Here is a 21,276-nt window from a genome sequence, read left to right as displayed (position 1 = left end):
AATGTGATATAAATATATGTTCTCTTTAGTATTACTCTTACATAAAACGAGTAAAGATTAATTTTCTAAAATGAGTATTGTGGAGCAAAAAATAATCAAGAAAATCACGGAGGCGACACATGAACTTTTGGGTAAAGAAGATAAAATTACACTCAAGACACATCGGGATTTCCACGGGCATGCAACGGACAATAACGGCACAATTGAGGTCAAAGGTGATCAAAATGGTATTCTTTTAAACCCTCTCATCACTCCTCATCAAATCCTCACCCACCAGGTGACTCCCAATTATCATTTTCAAATTAGGATTAATTGACAAAATCAATTGATTAATTTCCTAATTAATTGATTAATTGCAAAACTAATTGCAAGATATTATTTTACATAATATCTTGCAATCAATCCCACAAATCAACCAAATGTGGTCAGTCCCAATTCTCCTAATAAGGCCGGCCACACCCCTATATATAGCCACTCATTTTCTCCCAAAACCTAGGTCCAATTCTCTTCTAAAAATTTTCTAAACATTTTCTCTAAAATTCTAACCTTGGCATCGGAGATTCTTCGGCCAAAGCCCTCCCACCAATTCATCATGGGCGCGTGAGGCTCTTGGCCTTGATCTTAGGTGTTAATTGTTTTGCAAGTGCATTTTCATCCAAGAAGAAGAAGGCAGAAATTTGAATCCACAAATTGGTGCTTTCATTGAGAGTCTTGATTTACACACTCGTAGAAGACTCTTGCATTCAAGGTTTCTAATTTTTTGTTCATTCGTAGATTTTTCGTATGTTCTTATTTCTAGATTTTTTTAATACAAAAATTCTTTAAATAAACGTAAAAGAAAAGTATAATGACAAGAGATCCAGAAACCATGACGAACGGAAATTCCAACGTTCAAGAATTTGGACCACGATGATCCACGAGGCTCAACACGATGACGAGTGGAGCGGCACCACCCCCACGGGGCACCATCGCGATAATCACTGTGGTAGTAGCCACGACAGCAACCTTCGGTGAGCCCACTGCTCACGATGAGCAGGTCACCTCACAGCAACAGGCCCAAGCCCATACCACAAGGTAGCCAGCCCAGATAGCAGGCTATGGCCCAAAAAGAGTAAACCTTGAAAGTAGCCCAGCTTGCGGCCATTTCAGCAGCCCAGGCCCAGAAGGAAGCCTAGGCCTAGAAGCCAGCAGCTAAACCATGGCACACCCAGGCCTACGCCATGGAGCAGCACCAAGCCCAGGCTCTCGCCATTTTGCAAAGCCTGGCCCAGGTATGCGCCGCACAGCAGCCGGCCTAAGCCAGTTGAGGAGGAAGCAGGCCTAGCGCCCATGCGCAGTGTATACGGGGCAGCCCTCGCCAGCGACCCAATTCAAGATCCAACCCACTTCCGTGGTGTCCCAAGCAGCCTAAACCGGTCCAAGACCAGTTCAACCGTCCCGGCTCCAAATTTCTGGGCCGACTATTGAACCGGAGGTATTTTCACCTTATTTCTCCACAGATTTGACAAATCCCAACTTAAATCTTGAGCCTGGAGTCCATTACACTTCCACTACTCAAGGAGACGTATATCGTCCAAGCTCTTCCACCCCAAACGGCGAACAACATTTGTCTTGAAAAGTCATAGAGTTGACAAGTGCCCTTGCTCAACAGATTACCTTGGTGAATCAGCTCTTGCAGCGTACTAAGATACAGCGTGCCCCAGACGAGGTGTCCCGAAGTAAGACAAGGGTAGATGACGAACCTCTTCAGTAGCGTCTCGATAAGCAACCACTTGACCAATCATGAACCAAGTGTTCTCGCAGTGTACAATACTGACTGGGCCCTCGAGATAGTGTATACTCTCGTCTTAGCGTGCACTTTCGGTTAGGCCCATTGACAAACATACATTCACAGTTGGGGCCGCACTCCAATAATCAGCATGAGCAACCTTCCAAGCGAAGTGTTCATTCGCGGCTAGGCCAGTAAGGAGCATTCTTCACCTCACATCAGAATAGGCAACAAGATGGACGAAGAGAAATACTCACTCAATCGGGCTCAAGTTTAACCGGTAGTTTGCAAGTAATTCGCTCGCCTGCTAGGAATGTACCACATGCACCGCAATCACGACATAGACAAGCCGAGCACATGGAAGAGAAGCCTAGACCAACAGGTCACGACTGGGGGTAGCCGGAAGTTCTGCTGCCCCACTAGAGGAAAATTCAAAAAGAAGTTGAAAGGCACCTGACCAAACGATTGCGTGATTTTCAGCGTAACGAAGCTACTGACGAGGTGCTTCGACAAGACATGACCAACATAAGCAGGTCACCTTTCATTGATAAAATCAAGCAGATGGGACTATCCAACAAAGATTTTCGGATACAAAGATTACTTATGTTCCGACAAATGCAGCAGCTCAGCCTAATAGCGCGCCGAGGGCAGACGAGTACCAGAAGGACACACCAGCCCAACTACCAAGAACTAGGGGCATGTCTTGCTCTCAACACTCCAAATGATTCAATACTAAAACAGCACATCACTAGTAGCCGAGCATCAAATACCTAGTGTTCCAATTCCACCTGCTACGCACAACTAGGCCCAAGTCAGCCCCAACATTATGCTCATAATCATGCCTACCTTCTTTACGGCTCCCGGTAACCTTTGATCTTATACCACTGCTCCCAGCCTTGTTGATCTTGCCTTATGGCTCCTAATCGCTCCAACCAAGCCCATGGCACTCTAAACTTCAAAGCATCCAACAACGGAGCAAAAGACAAGGCTTTATTAGCGAAAGACTTAGCAGTGAAAAAGCTTGCAATCTATTTAGATTTTCAATTGATCACCAACCAAGCCTCAGAAGGGCACATGACGAAACATTTAACAATGGTGTAATACTTGAAGAAAGTCTAGGAGCAGCTCGCTGCACTTTCCATTTACACCCTTATGCGGGTTCCACAAGCAGTTTGAAGTCACAAATAGATCGCCAAACAAGACCTCATAGGCTGAGGATTATTTCAGTTGTCTAGCAGTCCAGCTTTCATTAGCTAGACTTATGACAATGACTTATATGCTCTCTAGTGCAAGAGGGTAAACCAATCCCCCGACACCCATTTGGGTAAGTTCTCTAGTGCGAGAGGATAAACTAATTGCTTTCCAGTATGAGAGGTTAAACTAATTGCTCTTCAGTGCAAGAGGGTAAACCAATTCCCCAACACCCATATGGGTCCACTCTCTAGTGCGAGAGGTTAAACTAATTGATCTCCAATGCAAGAGAGTAAACCAATTCCCTGACACCCATATGGGTTTGCTCTCCAGTGTGAGAGGTTAAACTAATTGTTTTCCACTGCGAGAGGGTAAACTAATTCCTCGACATCCATCTAGGTAAGCTCTCCAGCGCGAGAGGATAAACTAATTCCCCGAAACTCATCTGGGTAAGCTCTCCAGTGCAAGAAGGCCACATAACTCAAAAGATCGAATACTTGAAGACCATCTAAGCAACAAATGGTCAGGGGACATTAGCCACATAACTGATCTGACACTTCATATTCAGCAGCTCTGATCTTGGCAGCTTCATCCTTGATTGCTCTATCTATAACAGCTGAGAAATCAAACCATGGCCCATGCCACGCCACTTCCCTGGCCCATGCTGAGCCAATCCTTGGCTTCAGTCAAGCTAAGTAATACAAGCATTGGCCCCAGCCATACCACCTCTTTGGCCCATGCCAAGCCGACTTTTGGACCCTGCCAGTCGACATGCCGCACCACTCTGACGGTTGCCTTGTGGCAACACCTCCCAAGAAGAAGACAAGGAAAATTAAGTTTTTCTTACATTGGTATGGCGTGAAGAAGACAAAGAAATCAACGGAAGACGATTCTTTGCACGGGCAAGCAAAGAAGAGTGCTAAGGGAGGAGGAATAAATATTCTCTAGCTTTCTCTTTTTCTTGTAGGGATAAATAATTGCCCTCCGAAGTTGATTTATTTCCCCTTCCTAGAAAAATCTAATTCCAAGTCTAAGTAGGAATCTACATCAAAGTTGGAGATCTCTACACCTGCTGCCCTTTCCTGTGAGCAGCCCAATAGGTGTGGGGGCATTTGTGGAGCAAAAAATAATCAAGAAAATCACGGAGGCGACACGTGGACTTTTGGGTAAAGAAGACAAAATTACCCTCGAGGCACACCGGAATTCCCACACGCCTACAACGGACAATAATGGCTCAATCGAGGTTAAAGGTGATCAAAATGGTATTATTTTAAACCCTCTCATCATTCATCATCAAATCCTCATCCACAAGGTAACTCCCAATCATCCTTTTCAAATTAGGATTAATTGCCAAAATCAATTGATTAATTTCCTAATTAATTGATTAATTGCCAAACTAATTGCAAGATATTATTTTACATAATATCTTGCAATCAATCTCACAAATCAACCAAATGTGGCCGGTCCCAATTCTCCTAATAAGGCCAGCCACACCCTTATATATAGCCACTCATTTTCTCCCAAAACCTAGGTCCAAAGATAGGTTATGTATGTTTATAAATAGGTGCATCGACTTCTCACAATGGGTGATACACTTCTTCCCTACTTAGAGCACTCTACTTATCTTATATCCTAAATACTGACTTCATCGTCAAAGCACCTATGCCAGAACCACCCCTAAAGCCTGGTTTTATGATCCCTTCTTTATTTATGGTATTCCAGACTCACTTCAACTACTAAACCACGTGCCTTGAACTTGATCCAACAAAACCTAATGGATCGTACACCAATTAAGGTAGAGATTGAAGAATACAAAGAAAGTTGAGTAAACACAATTAAATGGTTTAATTTACTATATTAAGACGTTAACTAATCAAATGAATAAGTTCGTATTAGACCTGAGTTAGTTTTGGGCTTTAAGGAATAATAGGCTTCAAACCATCAAACACATTAACTTAGGTTGTATGACAACTTAAAATCGACAGGGCCAAAATCCCAATGACTCTATATAGGCTGGCCATAGAGAGATGAGTGCTAGGGTTTTATTTAAGTCACTGACCTAGAGGGACTATATAAAGTATGTTATCGCCTTAGCCTCATTTAGGCCTTTGTTCGGAGAAATTGAGGAACTCTTTCTCCCTTTTCCCTCTACATAGGCTAGCCCTTAGGAGGAGATTCACTAGCATCAATCTCCCTCTTAGGTCACTCATCTCCTCTTCACAACTTACCTTGGTGTAGAGAAATTAAAGGTTCCCTCTTTTGGGAACTTTGGAGTTTCTATTCTGCCATTCAAATCCAATGGGCCTAGGAGCAAAGTATATCATGGAATGAAGACCCTCCCTGGGGTGATTAGCCTTTGCACATGCAAAGAGGAATCTACAAAGGTATATATGAAATTTCATCCCTTTTCTTGTAGATTTGGGTTAAGTCTTGGTTCACCGAAACTAGGCTTTGAATTTCATAGGTAAAAGATCGATTTTTTTTAGTTCATGTTAACTAATTTCCGCATTTAAGCTTGTTGTAAGATGCATGAGATAATCAAATGATCTACAATGGCTGACAATTCTAGTTCAAGTTCCAACATGGAATCTGATTGGGATGAGCAAAGACAACAAATGACAGAAGAAGACGATGCTCGGCTGCACACAAGTACACAATTAGTGGCCACCGCAGCATCCTTGTTGACTCAGGATCTTGTACAACCCCAACACACAAGTATGGTTGGTACACTTCAATACTTGACGACCAAGAGGCCTGACTTTTTGTGTGTTGTTAAATAGGTCTGTCAATTCATATAGCACTCTCCAAAGAATACACATTGGATGACTGTGGAACGAATGTTAAGATAACTAAAGGCTACTTGTTATCATGTTCTTGTAAATAAACCTGGTTTAATGTAGCTTACTGCATTTTAGATGCATACTATATAGGAGATCCAGCATGACGCATTCAACTAGATGATTTTGTGTTTATTTTGGAAAGAACCTTATGTCCTGGAGTCCCAAAAAATGTAACACAGTAGACAGATCAAGTACCGTTTGATGTAAAATTTAGAGTAGCCTAAAATCAAGTGCATTGGAATAGCCACTAATTCTCCTATCTCAAAAAAAAAAAAAAAAAAAAAAAAAAAAAAAAGAAAATTGCAGCAGCCACTTAATTATAGAAGGGAGCGAACGCCAATCTTCTGGGCTTTTTCTCCTCCCTCCCCGCCGATTTTTTAAAAGTCATCTGGAGAGTCCACCATTGATTAGCCAAATAAAGGCTGAGGAGTTGTAACTTCTGAAAATAGCATTAGAATCCCAACTTTTGTTGAAGTCCCACTCGGTGAGGTGAAAAGAAACCAAGGGGTTTAAATAGTATTACTCTACTCTAACTAATACCGAGATCTTTTGTGGTAAAATTCCACACCTGACAGATTGAGCAGGTGGTTAAGTTAGGGACAATACTGGTGTCGTTAGAGTAGGATGGGTCCAGCGATCCAAAAATCCAACATGGTATCAAAACCCACGGTATGACCCGTGCAAGCCAATGAGCTTGTGTGCAAGCCAACGAGCTTGTCACTCATAAGGAAACAAGTTTGAACTCTTAATATAAAGACGACCGCTGAATTCCGTTGAAAACAAGGCCCAACGTGAGTCGACCTCTGAGTTTCAATTATCGATGTGAATCTTCATGTGTGAACCACTAAATGGGGTTACATGTGAGGGGGAGTGTTAAAGTCTCCCACATCGGTGGAGTGAAAAGAAACCAAGGCTCTAACTAATACCGATGCCTTATGTGGTAAAACCCCACACCTGACGGATTGGACATGTGGTGTGGATTGGACAGGTGATTAAGTTGGGAACAATATCAGTGTCATTAGAGTGGAACGGGCCCGCTCCAAAAATCCAACAACTTTATATCATGTATTAAACTCATCAGTTTTATTTAAGAAAATAAAACACAAGTTTGGACTCCATACTTATTGTTGGAGGAGAATCCCGATTGAGGATCTCAGTTTTTCAATCAAGAAGGAAGCATATAGAAGTTGATTATTACACTGTCAGAGAGAGTGGTTTGTGGGGAGTTATCTGTCAACTTCATTTGTCTGGAAGCAATAAGAAAAACCAACTCATTTTGTACAGCAACGCCCCAATGTGTATATTATCATTATTCTCAGATAAATGCAATATCTCCATTTGACAAGTCTATATGATATTCATATATGGTTAAAAAGAAAAAGAAATAACAAGAAAATTGAAAGAATTACAAAGGCACAGTGAGGATGAGTATTCTGTTCCGAATTTTGTTACTGTTGTCGTTGCTGCTGTTGCTGAATGTTTATTAACTTGAAATATGGTCCATTTCTGTTCTCTCTAAGTGTCGAATGACTTCCTTGCTCAACAATCTTCCCGTCTTGTATAACTGAGATTTCATCTGCATTTTTTATTGTCGAAAGCCTATGTGCCACCAATACCGTTGTACGGTTCTTCATCAATCTGTCAAGAGCTTGTTGCACCACGCGCTCCGACTCCACATCTAGAGCACTGGTAGCTTCATCTAATAACAAGATTTCTGGGTTCTTTAGAACAGCACGGGCAATGGCCACCCTTTGCCTTTGACCACCAGATAGTTGCACCCCTCGCTCTCCAACTTTGGTTAAGTATCCCTCAGGAAGGGCACTGATGAAACTGTGCGCATTAGCAAGCTTAGCCGCTTCAATAACTTCTGCTTCAGAAGCTCCATCTTTTCCATAGAGGATGTTTTCATAAATCGATGTGGCAAAGAGAGCTGGTTCTTGTTGAACCAAGCCAATATGTTTACGAAGAGACTTGATATTGAGTTTCTTGATGTCTTTTCCTGCAGTGGTCCAAGAGCGATTGATTAAGTTGTTCAAACTTTTACTGATCAAGAAATTGTTTCAGAAATTTGTTTTGACGAGGCTAAAATATGTGAATCCAATGACACTATATTGGAGGTCTTGCTTTTCGAACTTCGCATAGATCAAGCAATAGTTTCCCTCGTTCTATGTTTTAGCGCAAAAGAACAAAGTTTTACGCATAAGCTTACTTACCATCAATCATGACTTTCCCAGAGGTTGGATCGTAAAATCGGAGTATTAGAGAAAGCACAGAGCTTTTTCCAGATCCACTTTGCCCCACTAGTGCCATACTTTTGCCCGAGCGCACTTCCAAATTGAAGTCCTTGAAAATGGATACGTCTGGTCTTGAAGGGTAGCCAAAGTGAACACTCCTTAGCTCTATTGTACCTTCAACTTTCATAAGCTCCTCTCCTACGTCTCCCAGGACTTCAGTTCTACGATCCAATACTTCAAAGACTGATGACACCATTTGGTTCCCTTTCAAGAGGTCTGGGGCAAGTGCTAAAGTCTCACCCATAGCTAATGCCGTCACAATCAAAACCATGAAAGATTTCATGACAGATTTAAAGCTTGCGAGCTCCTTTCCCATTAAAACAGAACCATACCTGAGAGGAATGTATATATTATCAATCAAATCTAGAAGCTAATTAAGGTCACCGGAAAATTACAACCGTGATTAGTTTTGTTTAGCATTACTTTTCATGTTGACACATTATAACTTAAGAGGTCATCATGTCAGTCACCGGATAGAATAAAATTGTCGTTTATCCAACCTACATTGTCTATACTAAGGAAAGAGGTAATTAAACCTACATACCACAAGGCCAGGCCGTAGGATGAGAATATGAAGAACTGGGATACACCGTAGCATATGCCAGCAATCTGACCGCGAGTAAATGAACGTCTAGAAGGATCCACAAGCTCACGAGCATAAAGGTCGATGATCTTCTCCTCAGAACAAAATGCAGCAACAGTGCGGATGTTACTCACAGCTTCCCCGGCTAGCATGTTAGCTTTTAGATATGCTTTGCTCAAGTTTCCACCGTAGCCTTGAAAGAAAAGTTTCTGAAACAAATGTAAAAACTGTTGGCATTCTGTAAATAACAAATATTCCTTCTCTTTTAAGTATAGTACTGAAACTGAACCTCGCTGATGTGACCACTAATGATCAAGGGATATGTGGCTAAGACCACCAGTGTAATTCTCCAGTTCAAGATGAAGGCGATGACGAATGAGGCAACAACCAAACCCAAATTCTGTATAAGAATTGTTGTCCGATCAACAACAATAGTTCTTAACAAAGTTGCATCACTTTCTAGACGTGATGAAAGCATAGAACTAGTGTTGTTTGTATCATCAAACCATCCGATCTCATTCCTCAATATGGCTGCAACCAAATATAAAAAATTGAAGATGAGCGATCAGTATCGTAAAATGAAGATATAATCAGCATAAACTTGATAAAGACAGTATGTGGTGTGACATACCGGAAAACATCTTTTCTCTAACACGAAGAGTGAGTCGCTCTCCCATAATCCCAAAACAAAAATGCTCTATGGCATGAACAATGACAGTTAAAAATGCAGCCCCGCAGAAGAGTAAAGAGATTTTTTTAACCTCATGTTTTGTTGTCTCCCAGTCCATGTAAAATGAAACAAGAGCCTGAGAGACCCCGAGAGCAAAAAGAGGCATCTGAGCTCCAGCAATAAGGCCACCAAAGGTTCCTATCACGCCATAATACCAGTCTGGACCAACCATGGAATACAGTCTCCCTGCTGAAACATGTTTTGACTTTACAGTCTCCATTACATCAGCACCAGTACGGGCAACAGATTCTTTATCAGAACGGAAGCTGGCTCCGAAACTTGTTGTAGTGTGGGATAATTCTCGTGAATACCTCACACTGGAAAAGTTAACCACATATTATTAAAACATGAATGTCATTCCCAGTTAACAAATCAAATGGATCATAGTAGTATGCTTAAAGTCTGGCAGAGAGTATGTCACTACGGAATTAATATGCAAATAGTGACTAATTGCATCCATATTCTGTATGTTTCTTAATGACTAGAGCCAAATTCACAAGCTAAACAAATATTGCAAGATTTCTGATTATCCCAACCCGTGTTTGCAAGGAGAAAATAATATTTCAAAGAAACAAGATCTCTTTGATTATTATCCTCTACCAAACTCATTGTAATACTCTGCAGAAATTGGTCTACCTCAATTCTAATTGTTGAAGTTGATCTAGGCATCAGAATGATTCATATAAAGGTTCCAAGATGTAACAGTTTCAAACAAGTACCTTAGTGGCCTTCCCGAGTTACCAATTGAGGGGTGGCGTTGCAAAGAAGCTGTCTCTTGTAGTTGAACTAGTGCTGCATAGACACCGTTTGGATTAGAAATGAGCTCCTCATGGCTCCCGGTTTCCACTATCTTACCCTCTTGAACAACAGCAATTACATCTGCATTCCTAACCGTAGAAAGACGATGGGCCACCACTACTGTTGTTCGTCCCACCATGGCACGATCAAGTGCCTCCTGCACACTCTTCTCAGACTCTGCGTCCAGTGCGCTTGTTGCTTCATCCAATAGGAGAACTGATGGATTCTTCACTATTGCACGTGCTATTGCAATCCTTTGCTTTTGTCCTCCTGAAAGTTGTATTCCTCTCTCACCAACCTGTAGGAAAAGAACTCTGAACGTCAATGCATGAAAACGGAAAAAAAGAGAATATTTCTCTAAGGTGAGCATGGAGCATTCAACTTAGAGTTGTGTGTAAAAGGCCATTGTATATCACGTTATATTTATTTCCACAAGCTATTTGTTTCCTCGAAAAATGATAGATGCACTATATGAGACATTCTGATAATTCAAAGTCACAATGAAAAGCTAGCATATCCATACCTGAGTTTCAAATCTCTCTGGGAGATTATTTACGAAAGAGAGAGCTTCTGAAAGTTTAGCTGCACGTGTGATCTCATCGAATGTAGCATCATATTTTCCATAGAGAATATTTTCCTTAATGCTTGTTGCAAAAAGGGCAGGCTCCTGGTTGACCAGCCCAATTTGCTGCCTAAGCCATTTGATGTCAAGCTCCTTGATATTATGTCCATCTAATAATATCTGGCCAGCAAGTGGCTCGTAGAAGCGTTCGATCAAAGATATAGCTGTACTCTTTCCCGATCCACTGCCTCCCACAAGGGCTACAATCTTTCCGGCAGGGATATCAAGATTGAGCTTGTCGAAGATGCTAACATCAGAACGAGACGGGTAACTAAAACATACGTCCTTAAATTGTATGTGACCCTCAATTTTGTTCAGTTTGTGGCCATTATTGCTGCTAGATTGGCTCATCGTGTTCCTCTCTATCATTTCAAATATGGTATACGCGGCTGCCTTGGCTCGAATGAATGCAGTGATGTCTGGTGCTGCCTGCCCTAGTGACCTTCAAATTAAAAGAACAAATACTATAAATACGAACGAATGCATACAGATTGAATTAGGTATAAAACAAAGACAATGCAACACCATTTAAGATTATTGAACCACTTACAGGCCAGCAATAACAACGTTAAGCATGGTGGTGAAGGATTCGCCGCCATTGGCGATACCCTTGTGAACCACAATGCTAGTGAACCAAACAAGCAAAGACCACGAAAGGAAAAGGGAGCAGTGCATGGAGCCAAGGCCAAGACCCTTGGCCAGTCCTGCTTTTTTCCCGTACTGGTACGTTTTCAAGAGTGCTGCCTTATACTCTCTTACCGCCTTGTCTTCTGCGGCAAATGCTTGCACCGTCCTCACATTTCCGATCACCTCCTCGGCAATTTCACCGGCCTTGACGTAGGATTTGCGAACGCTAGCAATGAGGCCAATTGTGACGTAGGCATAGACGCCACCAGCAAGGGCAATTAATGGAACAATGGAGAGTGTGACCAGACTGATTTGCCATACCCTAACAAACCCAATTATGAAACCTGCAAGAAACCGGCTTACGTAGTGCAAGAAGTTCCCTACCTGCATCATCGTCCATAATCCATCACCCATTCATCATTCATTCACAACGTGCATCTTACTCTACTCGTATTTTATATTTAGTAGCTAAAAAAATTATGATAGTAAGAACAAATTTGATATGTAAAAACTATATTAACATCACATTTACATTTCTTGAAATGTAAATGTGAGTTCTACTGCCTATCTCATCCCCATTAGTGGAGAAAAACTTGTGTGGGGCTTGGCTTACCACTGGACTTTGCTAAGTGGCACTACAAGCCACTAAAAAATCGCCACGTAACAAGTCTTAAATGTAATTTTTTTTTCCCATTCTTTTATATTTAGGATTCTCATAATTATATTTCTCACTAATTAATATACATCAATCTAATGGATATTTTTTTTGTTTTCTTTCTTTTTTTATTAAAAAAAAAAAGGACAATTGATGGCAAGATACGATTATCCATCCCAAATAGTCCCTCCAATTTATGTTGCAGAACTCTTTCACTTTCTTCTCTCTCCCACTTCTTTGTCTCTCCGACTTTTTTCTCTCACTGTTCTTCAGAAAAAATTATGTACCCTAAACAAAATCACTTTCTCCAACTTTTGTCATGGAAATCAATCAATAATCTTTAAGTTTTTTCGTTATTTATACAATACTTGATTTGATCATGTGAACTTGACATGAATAACCCATATATATAGGTGTATTAGGGTTAGCCTAATTTTTTATTTGTTTTCGTTAACATGTTAATCTAATATTTGGGCTCAAATGTTAATCAATGTTATGGTTAATATGTTGATACGAATTACCCACATATTTATACAATAGTTTTTTCCGTTCTTTACTATGAGTATTTTATTAATATGGTAGTCCTTTTTTGTTTTTTTTTTTTTTTTTAATTGGTAGGTTGCTGCTGAGACGATGGAGTTTTAAGATGTAAAAATTAGAATGGTGGTGAATTTTGACATTGAAGCCTTTCAAGTACTCAATGCTTATGCTATGAGGAAAGGGTTCAGTCTTCGTAAAGAGCATATTCGAAGAGATAAATCAAATAATATTACACAATGAGATTGTTTGGGAAGTTAAAGAAGGCAGGCATGCCCTGCAACATAAACTGGAGGGAATATTTGGGAAAAAAGGGAGGGGGGGGACGAAATATAAGCCATTAAATTGATGCATATTCATTAGTGAAAAAAATAATTATGAGAATTTTAAATATAAAAGAATGAGAAAAAAAAGTATATTTAAGACTTGTCACGTGGTGATTTTTGAGTGGATTGTAGTGCCACTTAGCAAAGTCCAGTGGCATGCCAAGCCCCACACAAGTTTTTCTCCCATTAGTGTGTGGATAATATCGTTTGTTAAAAAAAAAAAATCACGTTTACTTTAAAAATAGGGAAAGTGCTATCACACATTCATTTTTACCTCTCACGCAACCTTTTTAATTTTTTGTCATTGATCTCGTCAATTCTTTCGATCCGACGGTTGAAAATTGAGAGCGGTTTGTAAAATGTAAAATTTGTGTGTAGATAGCACTACCATAAAAAGAGGAGCCAACCGCCTAAGTATATAAAATGTCCATTCAAAAAACATTTTACATCTTCCATTAAAAAAATAAATAAATAAATTTATTAACACTCTAAAAATCTCATTTTGCAATCCAAACTTTTTATAATTAGAAAGAAAAATACAAAGGTGTGTATAATTAGATTTTTGAAGTGATAATAACAATTCCTTTAATTAATAACCAATCCGATAATTAATTAAGGAAACTGTTATTAATATTTCCAAAATCTTATTCTGCACTCCTCATAAATGTATTTTTCTTTCTAATTATAGAAAGTTTAGAATGCAAAATAAGATTTTTAAAGTGTCAATAACAATTCTCTTAATTAATTAATATGTTTTCGATGGCCAAAATACTTTTCTTCTCAACTATTTCCATTAATAAACCCATTCAACCACCTCAACCGACTTTTAAATGCTGATAGCCTTTTGCATTTACTCCTGCACCGTCTCCGACTCCCATCAAATTCCCAGACAACAACTATTTTGACCCTCATCAAATTTCACTTGTTTCATTAATTAATTAACCTTTTCTTTTTCTTTTATCTGGGGTAATAGTTATAATTATGATAATTAATTAAGTAATTAGTTTGGTAGAATCCAATTAATTACTAGAATTACTGCACGTACCTTCTCAGAAAGTGCATCTTGAACAACAATTATGTCACTTGTGATGGCAGAGATGACCTCTCCTGTGGAAGCTTCAGTGTCAAAGAGACTTATGTCTTGATTCAGCATCGCCCTCAAATATGCCATCCTCATTTTTGCCGCTTGTCTTTCCCCAGTGTGCATCCAGCAAGCCACCTCTGTATTTATTTAATTAATTCATTGGATTAGAATCCGAATATTAAAAAATTCAAAATTCAAAAAGAAAGATCAAAATTAATATAACCATATATATATATATATATATATATATATATATTTAGGTACGTACCCGTCCATGAAGAAAACAATATAGCCACACTCAGATATACAAAATCCAACGAGTACTGCAAAAGTTCCAAAATACATAAACTAATTAAGGTCAGATCAATCTGAAAATTAAAAGGCCATTTAACAATCATTTCATTTTTTATTTTTTTATTTTTAGTGAAAACTGAAAACTAAAACTTAAAAACTACTTTTAGTTTCCAATTTATTTTTGATAAAATAAAAATAAAAAGTCAAATTTTAAAAAACTCATAAAATTAACTTTCAATATTTTAGTTTTCCAGTTTTTAAGAAAAATAATCATACATATGTTTGGTTTCTCATAAGAATAGGGTGTAGAGTCCATGTGGATCTAAGTTAAGTACAATAGAAACCCAAATAGAGGGAATAGGATCCTCTCCGGATTCTTTTCGTGGTGATCCGGATGATCAATCAATCGAATCCGTTTATTATACATCATGCAGTTAGAAATCATTTTGAATTTTGAATTTAAAATTGAATATAAATAGTACTTAACGAAAACAGACCGCACAATGTACGATGAATGGACACGATTGATAGATCTTCAGATTCCCACAGAGAGGATCCGAAGAGGATCCTCATCCCAAATATAGCTAGGCTCTCTGAATTAAGAAAAAAAGAAGTAGTGCTTGAATAGCCAGTGTTGTATTTTAGCCATTCATACCAGTGTTCAAAATATTGATATATAAATATATGAAAATATTGATATCGGTTGACTTCAACTGTAAATTTGGAAATTTGCAATGGAGCGGGCTATCAATTCATTCAAATTTGGTCAAAATTCGAAATCTGCAATGGCTTCTGAAAAATTATTGTAGTAAATCGGTAAATATTTTTTCGATATTCATTGATTTTCCTATATTTCACCGATATAAGGTAAAATTTTTATTTCCCCCCGTTTCTGTATCGATCCTTGATTTCCAAAATTTTTTGACACTAATATCGACAAGTTGGTAGATTTTAAACACCGTTCGTACCTAGTTTCGTATAATTAATTAAATCAATACTAAAATTTGCATATACATAATACAAAATAAAATAAGTAATAGTGTTAATTACCTGCAACTTATAAAATATAAAGTAATAGTGCTAATTACCTTAGCAACTTTGGAAGAAGCTTCTTTGGGAAAAAGATAAGCCATGCCAATAATATTGATCAACTTGCCAAAGAAGATAAAGAAGATAGGAACTGAAGCTCCATGAACGCACGCCCCGACGGATCCAACTGCCATTAGCAAGTAGTCATACGAATCGGCGAACGAGAAGAGCTTCAACAACGGAACCTTCCGCTGCTGCTTTCCTTTACCTTCTTCTTCTTCTTCTTTCTTTGTCTTCTTCGCATCGCTATAATTGGTACCGCTGCCGTTGCCGCTACCGCCGCCAGTAAACGTGTCCGGCTGTGTCATTGTTGCAGCTGCCTTCAACTCGATCGATCGGTGTCAAAGTGTCAAGGGAGGATGATAAACAAACACAAGAAAGAAAGAAGATGGAACAAGTAGCTAGCAAGAAAGGGGGTTGGTTGTTGTGAACAATGTGTGCCTCAAATTTACAGTTATATGGATGGCTGGACCGGAGGTGTTTAATAATGGGGTCACTCACTACTGCTCAACTATACAACAAACAAAAAATAAACTTAATTTCTATTTCTTTTTCGAAAAAAAAAGAAAGAAAAAAAAAAAAAAAAGGAAGAAAAAGTATGATGGCGTCACTAATTAAGAGAGCTATTCATAAGCAGCAGCATGGGTGGTTGACTTAGGTTATGGAAGTATCGTGTAAGTGATGTCTCAGTGACAGACGGTTGGGGTTTTTACGCACCTTTCTCCTCTAACCATCATAACTGCGCTCTTGAGAGGCTACTTATCATTATTTATGACTAGCCGTGTGAGTAATGCTAGAATCAGTCGTGCATGCAAGCAGGTTCTTGTTGTTTCTGTTTTGAGGAGTTCACATGCATGAACAGTCAGATCAACTCAAACACAACCGCTCGTGTGTGACGATTAATCATCTCCCTTGGCAAAGAGAGACATGGCATGAGACTAGAGAGACTCAACCACTCTCTCTTTCCTTTTGTTTTTATCTTTCTTTTTGCGTCAAAAACCTTGATTACTATGCCTCTTAAGTGATATATTGGAGATTGCTTTCTGAGATTTTGCCGTGCATTAACTTCTCTCTCACTGAAAATTTAATGTCGATGAGGTGGCTGGATGTGCATATATAACATGTTATATGGTCCAATGGTTCATGTTCTATGTAAGAAGGCTTCGGGGAAGTTGGGGGACCACTTGAAGATAGCAACTTATATGAAACGAGTTTACTGCTATCATAACGTCCTTATCTAATAATGGATTATCATAGAAAGAAAAACTTACACATGACATGACAATCTATTATTGGACAGAAACGTCATGAACAGTGACCAATTCCCATGTAAGACGTCCTTGCGTGACCCATTCCCAAGATAGCACCAACTGTTGGTAATTACCAAAAACATGAAGTTTTTCGATTGGAGAAGCTAGCTAGCGAGGTGAGCAAGTGTGTATCATATATGATATACGCCGTGGACTGTGGAGTATATTGGTAAATTCTCTTCTCTCCCATACTTTTGCATTGTCACATATAACATCCATCTTTTGACCCACATTGAACTGCACGTATTAAATTAAGGGGCGGCGCCAAGATACATAATGCTTCTCTTCTTCTCAACCGCTAAAGTTGTAGTTATTGGTTGATAGGTACTACTCATCTTGATCAAATCCTAATTATAAAGTTTGTATATACTGTGAGTTCTTTTATATGGTTTATATATAAATTGTATTAGAAATTTCTTCAATACTACATATAGCATTCTTTTTTTTTCCTTTTTTTAATACTACATATAGCATTGAATTATACGAGAATGAGTGACTGAGATTGAAAATAAAAAATATAAACAGAAATCAAATATAACGGTTAAAACACCTATAGCATAAAATGATAGGTAACATATCTTCTCGTCAATTATTTCCCAGACACTTAATTTAAACCTACAATTCAAGATCAACTATCATGTTTTTTAATTAGGGAGAGGTGAGAGATTTAAACTTGGAATTTATTTTATCTCTACTAATTAATGAAACCCTCTTTGTCAACAAAAAGAGGGTGAAAAGATAAATTAGTCTTCTATCACACAAAAAAAAAATGATGGGCAATAATGTAATTTCACAGGTCCAAATTTTACTGTTTTTTTATTGAAGCCTCACCTACAGGTGATGTTAAAATACCTCCAATATTCAAAAAAATAAATAAATAAATAAAAACCAAAAACAAAAACCTCCCACTCCTCCATGCTCTCTCTCTCTCTCTCTCTCCCCTTCTCATTTTGTAAAAAAAATGTGTTCATACACACAAAGTATGTAGGCAAATGCTAGTATTAGGAAAGGAAATACTGCTTAGTCCAATGAAGCTAGTTGTTACTCACAATTTATTTTTGAGTGATGAAGCTGATATAGCGAAAGTTATATATAGATAAAAGGGATAACGAATGGTCACTCTTGGATAGAATCCTAAAACACCAAAAAATTGAGAAAAGTTCTCAAGTTTTGATTAATAATATGATAAGATGATAAAATACAACCCTAAATGTGTTTAAATATTCTTAACAAACCCTAAGTCCAAATAGGAAATATATTAAACAAATAACAAAACATAAAAAAAAAATCCTAAAATATTAAAATCCAAATTAAACCCATTAGAAGACACAATTCGCTAAAATTTCGACTGGGCTCATTGTCAAACAATGATTTTTACAAATCTTGTCGTTTTCTTCAAATCCATATATTATAGGCCTAAAGCTGACACACCAAATGAAAGTAGCGTTAATCCGAACAATTTAAAAAGTCTAAATCATTCACTTTAGGGATCTAAAGCAATCAATAACCTTTTAACCCATGAATTACCAATTCTCCAATCATTTTCTTAATTAAAAGACTCTTTCTTCTTTTAACTTTCTTGCATCTAAAATATCATAAATTTCGTTCTCCATTATTTACCTACAATATTCACTAGTAAACTCATATTAAATACCAAGTTGGACATAGGTTAAGAAAAGACTTTTTTTATTAGCACCCCACATAATATTGAATGCACCCCAACTTAAAATTTAATATTAAGTGGCTTATGTAACTTACTATGCAATGATAATTTCAACCTTATGAGGTTCAAAGAAAATAAGAAATTTCTTAACACACCCCAAATTACTTTTAATGTATTATTTATCTTCTTCAACTATCAAAACCCCTCTCACCCTGCACTCCATTGTTGAATAAAATTTTAACTATTGAAACTATAAATACGTTGATTGAGAAAAAAAATTTAACGAATGAAACACGATATCAATATTTCGGAAGCTTCACATGAGGTAAAATTTCATATTTGTCATTGTTTTTATTATTCAACGGCATCGGTAATTATTTAAGCCTCCTTTTGCTTTCCATACTACCCAATTTCATAGGAGGCCAACCAGCAACACAATTTCCGTTCTTATTCATCTTCTGGGGTTTACTTTTGCTCTGTTAGGTTCCTCCCAGTTGCCATTTTTTAGCAGAGATCCTTTTTTGTTAGCAAAATGCTAAAGAGATAGAGAAAAGGAGATTGGTTGTGATGACCCAATGAAATTCAAGCTCAACAGACTAGATTGTAGGCTTCTCTTTTTAGAGAATGTTAGGGTTTTAATCCTAAGTCAATTTAATTTATTAAAATTGAAAATGAGTATTATAAGATTGGAAGAATGTGGGGTGTATCAAAAATGTGGGGTGTATGTGGAATATATTAGGTGTATGAGAATGTGGGGTGTAAGAGTATTATGAGAAAGTATGTGCGGTATATTAAGATAATTTTCAATTGAAAAAGAAAATGTGGGGTGTATTAAGTATGTGAGGTTTAATGAACAATATGTGGGGTGTTAATAGAATAAGCCTTAAGAAAAAATTAGCATATTCAAGGAAAAATAGAAGTCTAATTAAATATTTTAGGATAAGCCACAAATTTTATTACAAGTGAGCCTATGACTAAATAAAAGACATGGGAAATTACCATCTCATCCTCAAGCTTATTTGTTTTAGAATTTCGTAAGGTCCCTTAGAGCCTGGGGTTGACTTTGAGGGTTTTAGAAGGTTTGTCAAGGTTTGGGGTTGGTCATTTTGAGTTAAGAGTTCTAGAATGTCTTTGGGAGGAGCTTAGAACTTAAGGTGTAGGCCTCGGGTTTTGGGCATAGCCCAAAATCTGGGAACTAGACCTACGATCTAAGCGGTTAACACAACGAATTTTTTTTTCTTCTAAAAAAAAGTCTTACGTATGCATGTTAGTCACAATTCATGGGGAAAGTTAATGGCTATGGCCTTATAATGGTAGGGTTGGATATTATTATTGTATTAACTAGTAAATTAGTTGATTTTTCAACTAGTACCTAAACTAAAAGCTCCCATCCCATATTCACCAAGTCAGAGCTCTCCTTTCCTAAGGTCTTCATTTTGAGCACCCGTGAAGACCTCTTTCATCTGTACCCTTAGATTAATTCAAGGGTAGCTAGACTTATTAGCTTAAATCCTTCCCGTTACATCTAAACCCAATATTATCCTGGAATTGATTGAAGAGGGATGGGTTCTTGCTTTGCTTGATTCCCAAGATTTTCTATCTCTCTGTCTTCCCCAAATATTAGATCTATGGTTTTTGTTTTTTTCCTTCGCAGTTTATTGGATTCAGATTCACATCTACTTTGCTTTTGAATTAGGAAATCATGGGAATTATACGGGCGTTTCACAGCTCAATAGGGTTTAGCGATGAAGAAGAGAAAAACCAATTTTTAAAACCTAGCAATCCCAATCTTTTTTATGGTGCTTGGTAATTAACATTCTTCTTCAATCATGGGAATTAATCAAGAAAAGCAAGAAATTATTCTTCTTCAATCAATTCCCGGATAATATTTTGTTTCGGTGTAACGGAAGGGCTTTAAGCCATTAAGCCTAGATACCCTTAGATTAATCTAATAATTCAGCTGAAAGAGGTCCTCACAGGTCCTCAAAATAAGGACGTTAGGACCATAGATAAGGAATTTACATTGAGCAAATCTAAAAATTGATGTAGTTTTATACATTCACGTTCTGTTATTTTGTTGATTTCTTTCCTTACCTTTCCATTGTTTTTGGCATTTATCTAGTAGTAGGTTGTGCTGTAGTGGCACTAGCAGATATGGGCTCACTTATAAGTGATTTTAAAATTTTGGTGAAAACGTTTTTAAAACCAATCATTGGTAAAAACGCAAGTGAATCATGTGGAACCCAAAAATATTTTCTCTAAAAGTGTTTTCAATCATTTTAAAAGCACTTCAAAACTAGTTCTATGACGCCTATACTGTATGAAGTGAAAGCGTTGGAATAATTACTAATAGCTTGATATGCTTTGTGTGTGCTTCGTAATTTTGCATCAAAATTAAGGCAACATGTTATGAAGGCCTTTGTTAGTCACAAATTCGTCTCAGCCACTTGGTAATCGAGCAGAGGTTTTGAGATCTCTTGGTGATTCTGATTGGTTGAAGGTGTTCCAACTCGCGGCTTAAGGCCAAGGGAGTAAAGAGAAGTTGGTGATTTGGATTGCTCTTTGATACGACTTCTTACAATGCAATTTGTGGACCAAGGAAGCCACCTATCTCGTTCGTAGATCCTCCATTCCTTGTGAGCGAGGACTTTGGGTGAAGTGTTATTCCTAAAAGTGAGGCGGAATGAATTTAAAGGTTAATGTGGCGGTAGGGTTGGTGTGTACTTGGATGGTGAATTGCATCAATTCAATCGAACTAGTGTTGGGAGTTGATTAGATCACGTAGATGAAACCAAAATTACAATATGATAAAATAAAATGTAACAAAATAAAAGTGTGTAACTGAAATTCTGGAAATTCAAAGTG

At 37.9% G+C, this 21,276-nt stretch overlaps 1 protein-coding gene and 1 non-coding gene across 2 annotated transcripts; one reads left to right on the top strand and one right to left on the bottom strand.

Annotated features, from left to right (window-relative positions):
- Nucleotides 1–7,073: 7,073 nt before the first annotated feature.
- LOC137711373 (ABC transporter B family member 2) lies at nt 7,074–16,118 on the bottom strand. The gene is made up of 11 exons (XM_068450606.2): nt 15,438–16,118; nt 14,324–14,378; nt 14,017–14,192; nt 11,377–11,837; nt 10,728–11,268; nt 10,126–10,502; nt 9,308–9,723; nt 8,966–9,207; nt 8,638–8,885; nt 8,013–8,425; nt 7,074–7,798 (listed from the first exon to the last, which is right to left on the bottom strand). The coding sequence occupies exons 1-11, from the start codon at nt 15,744–15,746 to the stop codon at nt 7,248–7,250; spliced, it is 3,789 nt and encodes a 1,262-aa protein (XP_068306707.2). The 5' UTR covers nt 15,747–16,118; the 3' UTR covers nt 7,074–7,247.
- Nucleotides 16,119–18,968: 2,850 nt separating this feature from the next.
- On the top strand, nt 18,969–19,062 carry LOC137711795 (small nucleolar RNA Z107/R87). Its single transcript, XR_011065140.2, has one exon. It is a non-coding gene; the product is annotated as a small nucleolar RNA Z107/R87 (small nucleolar RNA).
- The last annotated feature ends 2,214 nt before the right edge of the window (nt 19,063–21,276 follow it).

Source organism: Pyrus communis, chromosome 6 (assembly GCF_041283825.1).
Source record: "Pyrus communis isolate YQ-2024b chromosome 6, ASM4128382v1, whole genome shotgun sequence".
NCBI lineage: Eukaryota > Viridiplantae > Streptophyta > Magnoliopsida > Rosales > Rosaceae > Pyrus > Pyrus communis.
The sequence above is the reverse complement of the archived record's forward strand: the minus strand, read 5'-3'. Positions and strand labels throughout refer to the sequence as shown.